The sequence below is a fragment of the Somniosus microcephalus genome, chromosome 13 (genome assembly GCF_052327205.1).
Source record: "Somniosus microcephalus isolate GS21.2 chromosome 13, FLI_Smic_1.0, whole genome shotgun sequence".
NCBI classification, from domain to species: domain Eukaryota; kingdom Metazoa; phylum Chordata; class Chondrichthyes; order Squaliformes; family Somniosidae; genus Somniosus; species Somniosus microcephalus.
The window spans coordinates 29,570,493-29,588,099 of NC_140999.1; the positions used below are offsets into that span (position 1 = coordinate 29,570,493).

The 17,607-nt window shown below is 46.0% G+C and overlaps 1 protein-coding gene across 1 annotated transcript in view; it reads left to right on the forward strand.

Moving 5' to 3' along the window:
* The window catches only part of LOC147108173 (unconventional myosin-Vb-like), a 196,481-nt gene that overhangs the window by 141,279 nt on the left and 37,595 nt on the right, over positions 1–17,607 (forward strand). The window contains exon 26 of the mRNA XM_086004704.1: positions 6,390–6,487. Within this exon, the coding sequence (XP_085860830.1) occupies positions 6,390–6,487 (98 nt within the window). The remainder of the gene's footprint in view (positions 1–6,389; positions 6,488–17,607) is intronic.

Consider the following 17,607-nt stretch of genomic DNA (forward strand, 5'->3'; position numbering starts at 1 on the left):
TGTTTACGTGAGTTTATAATTTATTGCCCTAAAGTAAAATTGAGATATATAGAGGCATGGAGAATTATTTTCAATTCTAATTGTCACAATTTTTCACTGAGGGTGAAGCCTTCTGCTAACTGCACTGGAGACTTCTGGAGTTTAATTAACTTTACAGTATCTCCCAAAGGATGAATTCCAATTTTCAGACTGCTATTTTGGAAAATAAGCTCAGTGTAGGGATTTAAAAAAAAACATTTTAATGGGTCAACTTCGGACACCCATAATAGAATTCAGGACTTGGGTATTTACATTCCTTTTTGTTATTTGGGGCATTATGGATTTAGGATTGTTGTGCCTCTCAATTGGGCAAATTCATATGCAGGAAAAGGACAAAAGGGAGAGGTCCATGATTGGGTGAAGGGCAGGAGTGATTAAATGACAAAAATTATAGTGCAAGGGAAAATGAGATGAGTCTAGAAACAAACAATGAGTCCAGAGGAGGTGTAAATAGATACAGTAGAATAAAAGGTGGAGAAGCATGGAAAATCTGGCAGAGAAGGTTTCTGTGGCCCAGGAATGTAGTGGAAGAAAGGCAGGTAGACCCTAGGGGTGGGGACCACTGCACCAGCCGTGTACCGATAGGAGATCCCCATCTCAAGTATCAGGCCCGACCTGCTTCGCTTCCAGTGGCTCTGGTGCAGCCATCATCCATTGCCTGCTGTCTGAGAGAAAATGGGAGCAGTGGTTAAAGGTCTAAAGTTGTTAAATGCAATGTTTAGGCCGGAAGGCTTTAAAGTACCTAATATAAAGATGAGGTTATTAACATCAGCTTGTTGAGCTTCTGACAAAAATGAAGCGTTTGTTGGGGGGGGGGGGGGGGTCTGGTTTTGGTGTAGTGTCTATCTCTCTTAATCTAGTTACAGCATACAAGAAATTTGAAATCTAGTTGCAGCTGGAATTGTCTACCAAGCTTAATTTTATACAGATGTTTCAAGTCTTGTTTGGTTGTCTGCAAAGCTTTGGAGAGGAACCGAGATACTTTTGAACAAACATGGCATAATTTGTTCACTTGTGTTGACGGGTACACATCCAGAAAGTCCCATTATCTCTTTTTGGGATAATTAAAAAAGCTGCAACTGGTCAAACTGAGTTTGTTGTATCCGTGTGTTAATGGGGACACGGAATGCAGGAGTAGGTTTCACAGGTGTTTACTGAACAAAGTCTGGAGGTGAACTAACAGATACAAGACACTATACAGGCTTATATAGCCCGAGTGGCCATTACCGGCATTACAATATACAGGGGCTCTTAAAGGCACATACACCACAATTCCTCCCCTTTTAGACAACCAGTACACAATATTTTAAGTAATCATTAATTAACATATTACAAGAACAATAATCTATACATTTGCTGCAGTTAATCAATTATAAGTCAGTCTCTCTGGAGGCTTCCTGACTCGGTCCGGATAACGCCTCGGTGGTGTAGTAGGTTCTTTTGGCAAGGTCGATTCGGCTTGAATGCCAGTGTCTGGTTCATCTGGTTCCAGTATCACTGGATCGGAGGTAGATACTATGGGTATCTCTACTTCATCATTAGGCGTATAGAGTTGTGGTGTAGGTTGTCCCTTTTCGGAGGACTCTATATGATCTGGTCAGCATGGCACCTTATTATGCTTTCTCCAATGTCCACGGTATACATCAGCGGTCCTAGTCGCGTGCAAATAGTTCCAGGCTGCCATTTCTCGGTACGGTAGTCCCGGGCCAAAACTTGTTGACCTATCTGGAAGGTTCTAGTTGGCCTTTCATTCATGCCTTGAAATTGCCGGTTCTCCACGTCCCTTCTGATGTTTGGCTTGATCAAATCCAGCCGGCATCTTAGGCTTCTATTGAAGAACATCATGGCGGGAGTTTGGTTTGTAACCACATGTGTTGCATTCCTGTATGCAAACAAGAAGTTATCTACCTTATGTTGAAGTTTTATGTCTTCATTACCCATGGCCTTTATGGCCTTCTTGAAGGTCTGGACAAACCTTTCAGCCAATCCATTGGTGGCGGGATGGTATGGGGCGGACGTGTAGTGCTTAACCCCATTGTTTTTTTAAGAACTGCCTGAATTCTTCGGACACAAATTGCGGTCCATTATCAGAACAGATCTGTTCAGGCAGCCCATTCCTGGCAAATATGGTCCTTAATACTGTGATGGTTTTGTCCGTGGTGGCGGAGGACATCTTTATTACCTCCGGCCACTTGGAGTGTGCATCAACCGCGATTAAGAACGTGGAGTCCATAAATGGACCAGCAAAGTCGATATGTACCCTTTGCCATGGAGATGAGGGCCACTCCCATGGATGTAGAGGGGCTTGTGGTGGGGTGTTTAGGACCTTCTGGCATCCTAGGCAGCTCTTGGTCATTTCTTCGATGTCTCCATCAATACCTGGCCACCACACAAACGCTCTGGCTAGGTTCTTCATTTTCACTCCACCCAGATGCCCCTCGTGAAGCTCCTTTAGCACTTTATCCTGGAGTTTGGGTGGAATCACCACTCTGGATCCACACATCAAGGTTCCTCGGCACACTGACAGCTGTTCTCTTCTTTGCGAGAATGCTGGCAACAGTGGTTCGCCATGTGCTGGCCATCCCTTCACCGTTAAATCGTAGACTCGTGAGAGAGTCGGGTCATTCCTTGTTTCCTTTTCAATGGCAGAATTTGTTACTGGTAGACATTCCACTATGGTTGAGTGGAACATCTCCACTGGGTCCACTGTAGGTGCCTCTTCTACCGTTGGCAACGGTAGGCGCGATAAACCGTCAGCATTCCCATGCTGTTTTGATCCTTTGTATTCTATGTCATATTGGTGTGCCCCTAGGAAAAGGGACCACCTCTGTAGCCTTTGCGCTGTCATAATGGAAACGCCCTTTTTAGGGTTGAATATGGAGACGAGGGGTTGATGGTCAGTCAACAAGGTAAATTTTTGTCCGTGTAGGTAATGGTTGAATCTCTTCACTCCCCATACCAGGCTAAGTGCTTCCCTGTCGATCTGGGCATAGTTACGCTCAGCTGAGTTCAATGAGCGTGACGCAAAAGCTATCGGCCGCTCCGAGCCATCAGGGAATCTATGCGATAATACCGCTCCTATGCCGTAAGGGGATGCATCGCACGCCAGTCTGATTGGCAGTGATGGGTTGTAATGAGCCAAAACTTCCTTGGACGTGATCAAGCCTTTGCATTTATGGAAGGCACGTTTACAGTCTTCGCTCCATTTCCAAATTACTCCCGTTTGTAGCAGTTCGTTAAGAGGGTGCAGAACAGTTGACAAGTTCGGTAAAAATTTATGATAGTAATTTATCAATCCCAGGAACGACCTTAATTGTGAGACATTTTCGGGTGCTGGGGCTTTTATGACCGCTTCAATTTTTTCAGGTGACTTATGCAACCCTTCTTCGTTAATTATGTGGCCACTATGATTTGTTTCTGGAAAAATTCGCACTTGGGGCGATTTGCTCGTAGGCCCTGTTCTCTCAACCTAGTGAGCACTTGCTCCAAATTGGCAAGGTGCTCGTTGTCGTTTTCTCCTGTTACAAGGATGTCGTCCAGGTAGCATTGAGTCCCCGGAATCCCTTGGAAGACTTGCTCCATAGCTCTTTGCCAGATAGCTGGAGCTGATGCTACTCCGAAAACCAGTCGATTGTACTGGTACAGGCCTTTGTGTGTATTTATCGTGAGATACTTTTTAGAGGCCTCTTCAACCTCCATCTGTAGATATGCCTGAGCCAAGTCAATTTTGGTGAAACGTTTTCCTCCGGATAGTGAGGCGAAAATATCTTCTATCCTCGGAAGAGGATACTGTACCGTGTGAAGGACCGGGTTTACAGTCACCTTGAAGTCCCCACAGATGCGAATTTTTCTATGTTCTTCAGATTTATCATTATTCAACGTTTTCTTCATGACCGGGATGATGGGTGTTGCCCACTCGCTCCAATCTATCTTGAATAATACGCCTGCCTTTTCCAAATTCTCCAGCTCTGCCTCGACTGCTGGACGAATTGCGTATGGCACCGGCCTTGCCTTCAAAAACTTGGGAATTGCTGCATCTTCCACTTTTATTGAGGCGGTGACGCCTTTCAGGGTTCCTAGTTCCTGTTGAAACACTTCCTTGGCGTTGGCCAAGATGTCTTTTAATCGTTCAGGTATAACGTCATCATCATTTTTTTTCTTACTGGTCACCGTCCGTGCCTGAATGGAGTGCCAGTCTAAACGTATCTTCCTGATCCATTCACGTCCCAACAGCGGTGGACCACCATCTTGCAGAACGTATAAATACAACTTCTGTATTTCCTTGCCGTTGTATACAACAGGCACCTTTTATTTTCCCTTTTGGGTATACTTTCTGCCCCGTATATGTTTCCAAGATAATGGATGTGTCTTTCAAAGGTATATGCGGAAATAGCCGCTCGTAATCCCGTCGACTTATGACGGTCAGAGCTGATCCTGTATCTAGCTCCATTTTAACTGGGGACCCCGTTAACGTGAGGGTAACCCAAATGGTCTGGTAATCTTCTTTGGCAATTACATTATGTAATTTGAGACAGCTTAGTCTCTTGTTTCCGGAGTCGCTATCGCTCTTCTGGTCTTCGGAGCTACTGTCCATCGTCATTTGTACCTTTCTGTACTTTTCCTTATTGATTTTTTTTCCTGTCCATGGATTTTTTGTGTCCAGATCAGCATACACGTGCAATGTGTCCAATCTTTCCGCATTGCCTGCATGCTTTGTCCTTGAACCAGCAGTCCCTCTGGTCATGGGTAGATCTGCCGCAGCGATAACATCTCTCGAAACCCTGTGTCATTTCATGGGTGCCGAAGTCCTGTGGCTTTTGCTGTATCTCTGCAGCTCCTCTTGCGGCTGCTTTGTATGATACAGCCATACTGAAAGCCTTGTCCAGTGTCAAATCTTTCTCAAAGTAGCCTTTTCTGTGTTCCTTCACTTAGGAGACCGCAGACGAATTTGTCTCGAAGAGAATCTGCCAGTCCTGCCCCGAATTGGCAGTGCTTTGACAGCTTCCTTAATTCGGTGAGGTAATCGCGTTACTTTCATTCTTGTGCTGATTCCTCTTGAATGTGAATCATTCCGCTATCAGCAGCGGTGTTGGGTTTAAGTGCTCCTGTAGTGTATCAACAATCTCCTTAAAATTCTTGTCCTTTGGTTTGGCTGGAGTGATTAAGTTTCGTAACAGCCCGTATGTCTTTGCACCCATTAGATTTAGAAGTACTGATGCCTTTTTATTATCTTCTATTTCATTTGCTGTGCAATATACCTCCACTCTTTCCACATATGTGGTCCAATCCTCTATATCGCTATCGAAAGCATTAATATTGCCAGCCTTAGGCATCCTGAAAAAAAAATGGCGCTTCCCGCGCTTTCCCGCCGCTGTTGCTGCTGACAACGCTGTTCTCCGCTTTTTTTTTTCAATCGGTGGAGACTCGTTCCCGCCGGACTCTCTGGGACTTTCCCCTCCCTCTGCTTGGTCCGAACGCCGACCTGCTTTGCAGCGCTGGCCATCTCCCGAATGCGTCCCCCCTCTGTCTCTGTTTACCTCCGCCTTCGCTGCTTGGCTCAGCTGCAGAGCCAGCCGATGGAGCCCCAGCCCGTCGCCCAGGAAGGACCACTGCAGTACCTGCCACCAGCTCGGCCAGCCGGTGAAACCACAGCCTTTCCCTTTTTTTTATTTCTTGTTTTTCTTCGACTTTCGTCTGAGGAATCGATCTCCTTGAGGTGCTGCCGAATTGCAGGCAAGTCCGTTTCCAATTCGTCGCCACTGTTGCATCAGTGTGTTAATGGGGACACCGGAATGCAGGAGTAGGTTTCACCGGTGTTTACTGAACAAAGTCTGGAGGTGAACTAACAGATACAAGACACTATACAGGCTTATATAGCCCGAGCGGCCATTACCGGCATTACAGTATACAGGGGCTCTTAAAGGCGCATACACCACAGTTAGTTTGTCATTTTGAAGAGAATAGTTCAAGCCAATTTCAGCTCCATGTGCGGTAGGAAATACAAGAATGGAAACACCGTTTATAAAATTTGGAAGAGTTGCGATACAGCACATTTCTAAAATGTTATTTTTGGGAGCGATGTACACAAAATTGAGCGTATTTTATAGGGGTTCCCTATTGATGGGAATTTTTTTTTTTTTTTTTTTATAAAGTTATCCGTTTTGTTTCAAGAGGCTATTGTACCTTGCAAGTCCAATGACTTGATGGGATAAATCAGTTTTGTTGGTTAGTTGAGGCTTAAGCCAACATATCGTACTAGTTTAAAAAGATGTTGCCTTTTTGTGCCGTTCTTTTCAATTGCCTACATCAGCTACATGTTCTGTGGTTAATGGAGTATTTTCTGTTTGCAGGCTAGTATGGCTGACCTATTTGGATTACCTAAAGATGGGAATAAAATGTCTGAAGAGGATCTCCGATGTGCCTATGATGCTGTTCGTGTGGCCAACAAGTAAGTGACTGGGAACTTGCTTGGAGCAGAAGCAGATTCATAATTGTAGTAGAGAACAGCAATTTCATGTGTATTGGCCTTTCTGTCTTTTTTTTGTCTCTTTCTCTCCCATTACCTTTCCTTCGGGTAGGAGTAGCCAAACTGTGACCCAAAGGGCACGTATGAAATCTGCTGTTTGAAACCCAGGCAACTCCTATTTGTATTAATTTACTACATGCTGGTTTGTCCTAGAATCATAGCATCATAGAATCATGTAGCACAGAAGGAGGCCATTCAGCCCATTGTGCCTGTGCCGGCTCTTGGAAAGATCTGTCCAATTAGTATCACTCACTCTCTGCTCTTTCCCCATAGCCCTGCAAACTAGTATACAGGAAACTTTTTTTTATCCGGTTCGGACGGGACCGACGTGGTGCCAGTTCATCAAAAATTCTGGATAACTGAAAGCTATAGTAAAAGATACGGAGCTGACAGCTCTGTATAAAGCAACAAACCCTGTGCTTCAGAACAGTGGCCACAAGTTGCAAGTGTCTCTGTAGCTTAGCAACAGCTGCAGCCACACCCTTGCACAGCAACAAATGGAGGAAGGCAAGTAATAAAAGTTACCTGAACCTACTCCTGAACTTTGCCGGTTAACCGAGATTTCCGGTTATTTAGGTGCCGGTAAATCGAAAGTTTCCTGTATATTGAATTCCCTTTTGAAAGTTACTATTGAATCTGCTTCCACCACCCTTTCAGGCAGTGCATTCCAGATCATCATAACTTGCTGTGTAAATAATAAAAATAATTCTCTCCTTCCCTCTGGTTCTTTTTCCAATTATCTTAAATGTGTCCTCTGGTTACTGACCCTCCTGCCAGTGGAAACAGTTTCTCCTTATTTACTCTATCAAAACCCTTAATATTGAACACCGCTATTAAATCTCCCCTCTTCCTGTTTGAATCTTGTGGAAAGCGCTGGTGGATCTCGATTCTGAACACCAAGATCTGTTGATATCTGCAGCTTGAGAGGGATGCAAATTAATGGCAATGTGGAAACGTGAGCATTGTAAAACTAAAAGTAAATTTAAAAAGGAGAAACTTTGGGAAAAGCTGCAAGAAAGGCAAGGAAAGGCGCAGTTAGCGGGAAGGTCAGGGTGAGCAGCCAAATGAAACTGGTGGAGCAAGTGGAAGGAAGATGGCACGGGGAAATCAGTGGAGGGAGGGGAAGAAATCAAAATGAAAAATGGGCTAAACTGGCCCCAGAAAGTTGATAGAAACATAGAAGATAGGAGCAGGAGTAGGCCATTCGGCCCTTCGAGCCTGCTCCGCCATTCAACGAGATCATGGCTGATCATCCAAACCCTAGCACCCGGTCCCTACACCGACAGCCATCCCACCCAAGCCCTATCCCCATAACCCCGTAACCCCACGTATTTAATCCCCCCTAACACTAAGGGTCAATTTTTTTATCATGGCCAATCAACCATGAAATAAGTCTTGCTCATTTCAGTCTAAGTACCCTTTTAACAAGGCGATAAATGTAAATTACTGACGATCAACCTCACTGACCCTAAAAATGAACTATTACAAGTATGGAATCTCATTCCTTCAGATTTCATTGTTTGAGATTTTAAAAATGGAAATTTTTTTAAAAATTACTTTTCCTTTGTCTTTTTTTCTCCTTCTCTTAAGTCGATCTTTATTTCCCTCTCTTTATTTCTCTCGACATTGGATTCACCCATTCTAATTTACACCACCTCAGTCCTTGCGCTGTTCATTTCACAACCCTTGAATCTGATTGGTTAAGGAGATACACAGTTGCTTTCCCTGTTCACTCCGGTCCCAGATGCCCTGTTTCCCTCGCTGCAATGTCAGCAACTTGCCACGCAAAAAATTAAAAACCTAAACGTGCAAGTCTAACTAATGGCAGATGCCATTAGATGCCCTGCTACAGCAAATTATGGCCCATTATTTTTCAGTATTTCCTTGAATGGACTATGTATGCAGGAAGACTATAAAGTTGGTTGCGTTCTCTGGCTGTGGAGACTCTGAACCTGTTTGAATAATGGAATGTTAGGTGGAGAACTGGAGCTTTTGAAGCTGGTTTACTCCAATAAAGCATCAGAAATACAGCCTTATAGAATCATAGAATGGTTACAGCATGGAAGGAGGCCTGTCGAGCCCGTGCCGGCTCTCTGCAAGAACAATTCAGCTAGTCCCACTCCCTCCCTTGTAGCCCTGCAAAATTTTTTCCTTCAGGTACTTATCCAACTCCCTTTTGAAAGCCTTGATTGAATCTGCCTCCACCACCCTCTCAGGCAGTGCATTCCAGATCCGAACTGTACCTGAATTATTTCCTCTTTAAAGGCAGCTATTACAGTTTTGCCTGCCATTCTTTGATTCCAGTTTACCTGGGCCAGATCTAGTCTCATCCCACTGAAATTGGCCTTCCCCCCCCCCCCCCCCCCCCCCCCCCAGTTAAACATTTTTACTCTAGATTGCTCCCTGTCCTTTTCCATAGCTAACCTAAACCTTATGATACAGGTAGACTATCCTTTATCCGAAAACCTCGGGACCAGCCGAGTTTCGGATAAAGGAGAATTTCGGATTTCGGAAGGTGGGTCGGCGGGGGTCCGCGCGCACGACTTACGCTGACGCTCAGCGTAAGTCGGTCGGGGCCGGCGGGGTACGCCGGGGGGGGGGGGGGGGGGTCGGCGGTTGTCGGGGCTGGCGGGGTCGGCGGGGGTCGGCGGTTGTCGGGGCTGGCGGTTGTCGGGGCTGGCGGGGGGGTCGGCGGCTGGCGGGGTCGGCGGTTGTCGGGGCTGGCGGGGTCCGCGGGGGGGTCGGCGGTTGTCGGGGCCGGCGGGGTCCGCGGGGGGGGTCGGCGGCTGGCGGGGTCGGCGGTTGTCGGGGCCGGGGGGGTCGGCGGTTGTCGGGGCCACCGGGGTCGGCGGTTGTCGGGGCTGGCGGGGTCGGCGGCTGGCGGTTGTCGGGGCTGGCGGGGGGTCGTGCGCACGACTTACCCTTTATCCGAACTTCCGCAACCGGAACCCTCTAAAAACCTTCGGTTTTTTCGTTCAGCGTAAGTCGTACGCACGACTTACGCTGAACGAAAAAACCTTCGGTTTTTAGAGGGTTTCGGTTTTCGGAAGTCCGGATAAAGGGTAGTCTACCTGTACTATGATCACTGTTCCCTAAATGTTCACCTACTGACACTTGCTCCACTTGACCTACCTCATTCCCCAGAACCAGATCCAGCAATGCCTCCTCCCTTGTCGGGCCGGAAGCATACTGATCAAGGAAGTTCTCCTGAACGCACTTCCGAAATTCTTCCCCTTCTCTGCCCTTAACACTATTACGATCCCAGTCTATATTTGGATAGTTGAAGTCCCCATTATTACTACTCTATAGTTCTTGCACCTCTCTAATTCCTCTGCAAATTTGCTCCTCATATTTTTCCCACGAGTTGGTGGCCTATAGAATACACCTAGTAGTGTAATGGCACCTCTATTATTTCTTAATGCTAGCCATGTAGATTCTGTCCTTGACCCCTCCAGGACATCCTCTCTCTCTCCAGCACTGTAACATTCTCCTTAACCAATACTGCCACACCACCTCCTATCTTTCCTGAACACTTTATAACCAGGAATATTTAATACCCAATCCTGCCCTTTTTTGAGCTAGGTCTTGGTTATTGTCACAACATCATATTCCCATGTGGCTATTTGTGCCTGCAGCTCACCAACCTTGTTTATTACGCTTTGTGCGTTCACATACGTACACTAAACCCATCTTAGACCATCCTGTATTCGCTCTTGCCTTACTATTTCTTTCTTTAGTGCTCTCTGCCTCTCCCAATCCTTTGAGCACTTTATTTCTCCTTTCTAATGTTATATCCTGGTGCCCACCCCCCTGCCAAATTAGTTTAAACCCTCCCCAACAGCACTAGCAAATCTCCCCGTGAGGCTATTGGTTCCGGCCCTGTTGAGGTGCAACCCGTCTGGCCTGTACAGGTCCCACCTCCCCCAGAACCAGTCCCAATGTCCCAGGAATCTGAAGCCCTCCCTCCTGCGCCATCTCTTCAGCCACGCATTCATTTGCGCTATCCTCCTATTTCTATACTCACTAGCGTGTGGCACCGGGAGTAATGCAGAGATTACTACTTTTTGAGGTCCTGCTTTTTAATTTCTTTCCTAGCTCCCTGAAATCTGCCTGCAGGCCCCCCTCCCTCTTTCTACCTATGTCGTTGGACCATGAACTCTGGTTGTTCACTCTCCTGCCTCAATATTCTGCAGCCACTCGGTGAAATCCTTGACCCTGGCACCAGGGAGACAACATAGCATCCTGGAATCACGTCTGCGGCTACAGAAACTCCTGTCTGCTCCCCTAACTATCGAATCCCCTACCACTATTGCTTCCCGAAAGCAGTTTCAGCCGGGATGTGGTATCTTGAATTAATCCTTTGGACCCAGGGTACCCTGGCTATATCTTCTACTGCAATAACATTTTAAATACAAACTGTGTGCATTGTGCAGATGAAGTCTGCTTTATGGGTCAGGGTCAGGAAGGCATACACTATAGCCTACTTTCTTATCCCCTGCTAGTTTGCAGTTGCAGGTGGTGTGTGAATGTATCACCTAATCACACACTTGTTTCCAGGCTGTTGACCAAATAGAATACATCAAACTGAGAAATCAAGTACCAAGAAATCAATATTTGAAAAATAAGACTCTGGTGAATTGCAATCGATTTTGACGGATTCATTCGAAAGCAGCCTATTTACATGATGCAGGATTTTGAAGTTGTGCAAAAAGAGGCTGTTATACCAGAGATGTAAAGGAGTATAGGAAGTATGATTTTGTTTTTAAAAACAGAATAGTGGGAATACACAACTGATCCATCAGCATTTGTGAAGAGAAAATACAAGTTAATATTTTGAGTGTAGACCCTTATGAGAATTGGAAGATGAGGGAGGACCTTAACAGGACTGAGCAAAATCTGGGGGAAGGAATTAAAGAGCAGTGGGAAGTCCAGGATCAGAAATGTTGACTTGCCAACAATTGTGCTCTGTACCTTGCTCGTGTGCTGTACCTTAACCGCATCAACTGTTAAACAAAGATCGTCCCTCAATTATAGGAAAACAAACCATGCTGATAATATCAAGTGGAAATGTGCAAAATGTTGAATAGCTCAGATGCTTCTCCCCATCGCTTGCAAAGTTTATTTATGATGTGGAGATGCCGGTGTTGGACTGGGGTGGACAAATGTAAGAAGTCACACAACGCCAGGTTATAGTCCAACAGCTTTATTTGAAATCACAAGCTTTCGGAGCGCTGCTCCTTCGTCAGGTGAAGTGAAGAGTTGCATATATAGTCAGAGAATACTGCCAGATGATTACAGGTAATCTTTCTAACTGCCCTTTATCACACCTCGGCAGAGAGATAATCACAGCAATCAAAGGTGTGAATGGTGTCCAAACAGGTCAGTCAGGAAAACATTACATCAAAGAACAATGAGGTGGGGTCACAAGGGGTCAAATGTTGCAGATGCTGGGGTCTGTATGAAAAACAAAAAACAAACAAAAAAACTCTTTGCTGGAAATCACAGCAGGTCCGGCCGCATCTGTGTAGAGAGAACAAGCCAATGACGACTCGAGTCTGGATGACTCTACGTCAGGTGGGGTTACATGTAGCATGACATGAACCCAAGATCCCAGTTGAGGCCGTCCTCATGAGTGCGGAACTTGGCTATCAGTTTCTGCTTGACGATTTTGCGTTGTCGTGTGTCTTGAAGGCCGCCTTGGAGAATGCTTACCCGAAGATCGGAGGCTGAATGTCCTTGACTGCTGAAGTGTTCCCCGACTGGGAGGGAACACTCCTGCCTGGCGATTGTTGTGCGGTGCCCGTTCATCCGTTGTCGCAGTGTCTGCATGGTTTCACCAATGTACCATGCTCCAGGGCATCCTTTCCTGCAACGTATGAGGTAGACAACGTTGGCCGAATCACATGAGTATGTACCATGTACCTGGTGGGTGGTGTCCTCTCGTGTGATGATGGTATCTGTGTTGATGATCTGGCATGTCTTGCAGAGGTTGCCGTGGCAGGGCTGTGGTGTCATGGTCATTGTTCTCCTGAAAGCTGGGTAATTTGCTGCGAACGATGGTCTGTTTGAGGTTAGGCGGCTGTTTGAAGGCGAGTAGTGGAGGCGTGGGGATGGCCGTAGCGAGGTGTTCGTCGTCATCGATGACATGTTGAAGGCTGCGAAGAACATGGCGTAGTTTCTCCACTCCGGGGAAGTACTGGACGACGAAGGGTACTCTGTTGCTTGTGTCCCGTGTTTGTCTTCTGAGGAGGTCTATGCGATTTTTCGCTGTGGCTCGTCGGAACTTCCAATCGAGGAGTCGAGCGTCATATCCCGTTCTTACGAGGGCATCTTTCAGCGTCTGTAGGTGTCCATCGCGTTCCTCCTCGTCTGAGCAGATCCTGTGTATTCGCAGGGCTTGTCCCTAGGGGATGGCTTCTTTAACGTGGTTAGGGTGGAAGCTGGAGAAGTGGAGCATCGTGCGGTTGTCCGTGGGCTTGCGGTAGAGTGAAGTGCTGAGGTGTCCGTCTTTGATGGAGATTTGTGCGTCCAAGAATGAAACCGATTCTGAGGAGTGGTCCATGGTGAGTTTGATGGTGGGATGGAACTTATTGATGTTATCGTGTAGTCTTTTCAGCGATTCTTCGCCGTGGGTCCATAGGAAGAAAATGTCGTCGATGTATCTGGTGTATAGCGTTGGTTGGAGGTCCTGTGCAGCGAAGAAGTCTTGCTCGAACTTGTGCATGAAGATGTTGGCGTATTGGGGTGCGAATTTGGTCTCCATGGCTGTTCCGTGTGTTTGAGTAAAGAACTGGTTGTCGAAGGTGAAGACGTGGTCAAGGATGAAGCGGATGAGTTGTAGGATGGCGTCTGGAGATTGGCTGCTGTTGGTGTGAGTACTGAGGCTGTCGCAGCGATGCCGTCATCGTGGGGGATACTGGTGTAGAGTGCCGAGACGTCCATCGTGGCGAGGAATGTTCCTGGTCCAACTGGTCCGTGGGTGCTGAGTTTCTGTAAGAAGTCTGTAGTGTCGCGACAGAAGCTGGGGGTTCCCTGTATGATGAAAGATGCCCTCATAAGAACGGGATAGGACGCTCGACTCGTCGATCGACAGTTCCGACGGGCCACAGCGAAAAATCGCATAGACCTCCTCAGAAAACAAACACGGGACACGAGCAACAGAGTACACTTTGTCGTCCAGTACTTCCCCAGAGCGGAGAAACTACGCCATGTTCTTCGCAGCCTTCAACATGTCATCGATGACGATGAACACCTCGCTAAGGCCATCCCCACGCCTCCACTACTCGCCTTCAAACAGCCGCCTAACCTCAAACAGACTACCGTTCGCAGCAAATTACCCAGCTTTCAGGAGAACAACGACCATGACACCACACAACCCTGCCACGGCAACCTCTGCAAGACATGCCAGATCATCAACACAGATACCATCATCACACGTGAGGACACCACCCACCAGGTACATGGTACATACTCGTGACTCGGCCAACGTTGTCTACCTCATACGTTGCAGGAAAGGATGCCCCGGAGCATGGTACATCGGCGAAACCATGCAGACACTGCGACAACGGATGAATGGACACCGCACAACAATCGCCAGGCAGGAGTGTTCCCTCCCAGTCGGGGAACACTTCAGCAGTCAAGGACATTCAGCCTCCGATCTTCGGGTAAGCATTCTCCAAGGCGGCCTTCGAGACACACGACAACGCAAAATCATCGAGCAGAAACTGATAGCCAAGTTCCGCGCTCATGAGGACGGCCTCAACTGGGATCTTGGGTTCATGTCACGCTACATGTAACCCCACCTGACGTAGAGTCATCCAGACTCGAGTCGTCGTTGGCTTGTTCTCTCTACACAGATGCGACCGGATCTGCTGTGATTTCCAGCAAAAAAAAGTTTTTTGTTTTTCATACAGACCCCAGCATCTGCAACATTTGACCCCTTGTGACCCCACCTCATTGTTCTTTGATGTAATGTTTTCCTGACTGACCTGTTTGGACACCATTCACACCTTTGATTGCTGTGATTATCTCTCTGCTGAGGTGTGATAAAGGGCAGTTAGAAAGATTACCTGTAATCATCTGGCAGTGATCTCTGACTATATATGCTGTGCCTATATGCAACTCTTCACTTCACCTGACGAAGGAGCAGCGCTCCGAAAGCTTGTGATTTCAAATAAAGCTGTTGGACTATAACCTGGTGTTGTGAAAGTTTATTTATATACTGGAATACCTGCAGTGTTCGATCTGGATATCCAAGTATATGTGACTGCTGTCGAATCCTTTCATGAGCCATTAGTTTTGGGGCCGGTCGTTCTCATTTACTTCTTGTTTTATGTGAGCTAAATGGAAGTTGTGTGCAGAAACGTTTTTCTACTTACTAACTGGGATCTTAATGAGCTGCTTCAGGTGTCCGCTGTGGCTCAGTTGTAGCACTCTTGCCTTTGAGTCAGAAGGTTTAGTTCAAGTTCCACTCCAGGGACCCGAGCACAAAATCCAGGCTGACACCGCAGTGCAGTACTGAGGGAGTGCTGCACTGTCTAACGTGCTGTCTTTCGGCTGAGACATTTAAACCAAGGCGCCATCCGCCCTCTTGGTTGGACATAAACATTTCTGTGACGCTATTTGAAGAGGAGCAGGGGAGTTCTCGTGTCCTGGCCAACATTTATCCCTTAACCAACACCTTAAAAACAGATGATCTGGTCATTATCTCATTGCTGTTTGTGGAACTTGCTGTGTGCAAATTGGCTACTGCGTTTCCTACATTACAACAGTGATTGCACTTCAAAACTACTTCATTGGCTGTAAAGAGCTTTGGGATGTCCTGAGTCATGAAGGGCGCTATATAAATACAAGTCTATTTTATTCAAGCTTCTTTGAAAGTGAGATTTTAAGTTTGTTATTTGGAAGGCAGGATTGTAAGTAAGGTTAGTTGATTAGTCTTATTGGATTTCAGTTTTCTATATTCGAGGGAATACCAGCCTAGTCTATGCAGCCTGTCATAATTTAACCCTTTTAGCCCTGGTATAATTCTGGTGAATCATGCTGCACCCCCTCCAAGGCAAATATATCCTTCCTGAGGGGCATGCATAAGCAAGTGATTGATTCTGGGGAACTCAAAATAGGATAGGCTTTTACAGTGTGTGAATGACACAAACCTTACAAGGGAGGTCATCTTCATGTGAGCCAAGATGGAATTTCATTGAGGGTATCACCGCCAAACCTGATCTTGTCCTAACCCGATGTCCGCACTCACTCACTTCTAGCAGAGACCATTGGTTAATGATTGGATGTGGGAATCGTTATTCCTTCCTCGCTCCCTAATCCAGGGGCACTAATGCTAACTGAAGCACGCCTGATGCTGTCTGGAGCACAGACTGGGGATCAAATTGGGGAGCTTCCTGGTCTGTGATCAGCTGCTAACTGCCAGAAAAATAGCCATCGAGGAACCTTGAAGTCTGACTGTTTTACTAGTTTGATATACAGTACTTCAAAATTACAGAAGTACAAATAGCTTGGAAATGTAAATTCATTTAATTTTCTAATTCAGCAAGATGAAATTCCTTAATATGCAGGAACCAAGCTTTTTATATATTTTTAAGCAATGCCATGAATGTAATCCTAGAAAACAATGATTGAAGCTACTGGGGTTGTTTCTAAGAACATTCGGCCGTATTTTCCGATCGGAGGCTTCCTGCGTGCAGAGGCCTCCGATCTGAAAAAAGTCTACGAACTTACCTGAGGGCTCCCGAGGTGCGGACACTTCCGCTCCTGGGCGCCTCAAAACTCAAAATGCGCAGGGCCCATGTATCCCAGAGGGGCATGCGGTTTGCAAGAGTCCCATGGAACACGTGGGCCATGGGGAGCCGATCAAAGAAGGGAATCTCCCTTCATACACTTGACAGATAGACCTGTCAAATATATGAATGGAGGTACCCCAAAAACACACACATTAAATAAATTTTTTTGAAAATCATATTTTTAAAATTAGTTGAAATTGCAATAAATTAAATATTTTAAACATTTAATTTATTGAAGAAAAATTAGTTTTTTACGGGGCTAAAAATAAACTTTTTAAAAAAGTATTTTTAAATGAGTGAAATTTTTAAAAAACATTTTTTCAAATCTTATGCTAGTAAAAACAGGCCTTACACCTGTTTTTACCAGGCGTAAGATTTCTAAGGGTTTCCTGCGGGCGGAGGTTCTCCAGAAAGCGGAATTCTCCGCCCGCAGAGGCCCTTCTCCAGGGCAGCCGGAGGATCTGACGAGCATTCTTGACAGATCGGAAATGCCTGGCATTTCCAATGTCCCTGCAGGTGGGTACACAGCACGTACGCACCCGTAGGCATCGGCATATCCGGCCCATGTTTGATTTTTGAGGCTACTTTGTGCCAGACAGCAGGATGCAGTTGTCTCCCACCACGGTTATAGCTCAGTTTCTGTAGCCAGTCACATGATTAGAAACACTGATTATATAATCATTGAATTCAGAAATACCCCAGTGATGGACAGCAGTGTGTCCTATGCATCATTTGTTTTGTGCGCGATTTGACTATTTCAAAATGTAAGTTGCTTTGAACTACTTTGTAGCAAATGACAATAACAGTTTAATTAAACTTACAAATATGCAGTAACACAGCAGCAATCCCAGTATGTTGCAAGTAATTTTTGTGTTATTTGGTGTAATTTATACACCCAATTTTCATATCTAACTGCTGCCTCTGCAGTTTGGTAATCTGCTGCAGTGCTATTTGCATTGCCAGGTGTCTTGTAGCTGTTTTGCAGTGTAAGATCCAGTACTGCTAACACCATCTGTTCCAACTGCCATAAATATGCTTTGTGCCTCGTAGCACAATTTCTGCGATTTAGCAGTTCTATTATTTGTTACTAGACATTGCATTTGAAGAACTCTGCAGTTTTGTATTTCTTCATGTTGGTGTGTTAATTTAAAAAAAACCTCCTTGTTGCCAATGACTTTCTCAGTCTGTCATCGTGCCACTTTCTGTGTGGCTCCTGTTGTGTATGTACCTTTAAGAAAATAACTG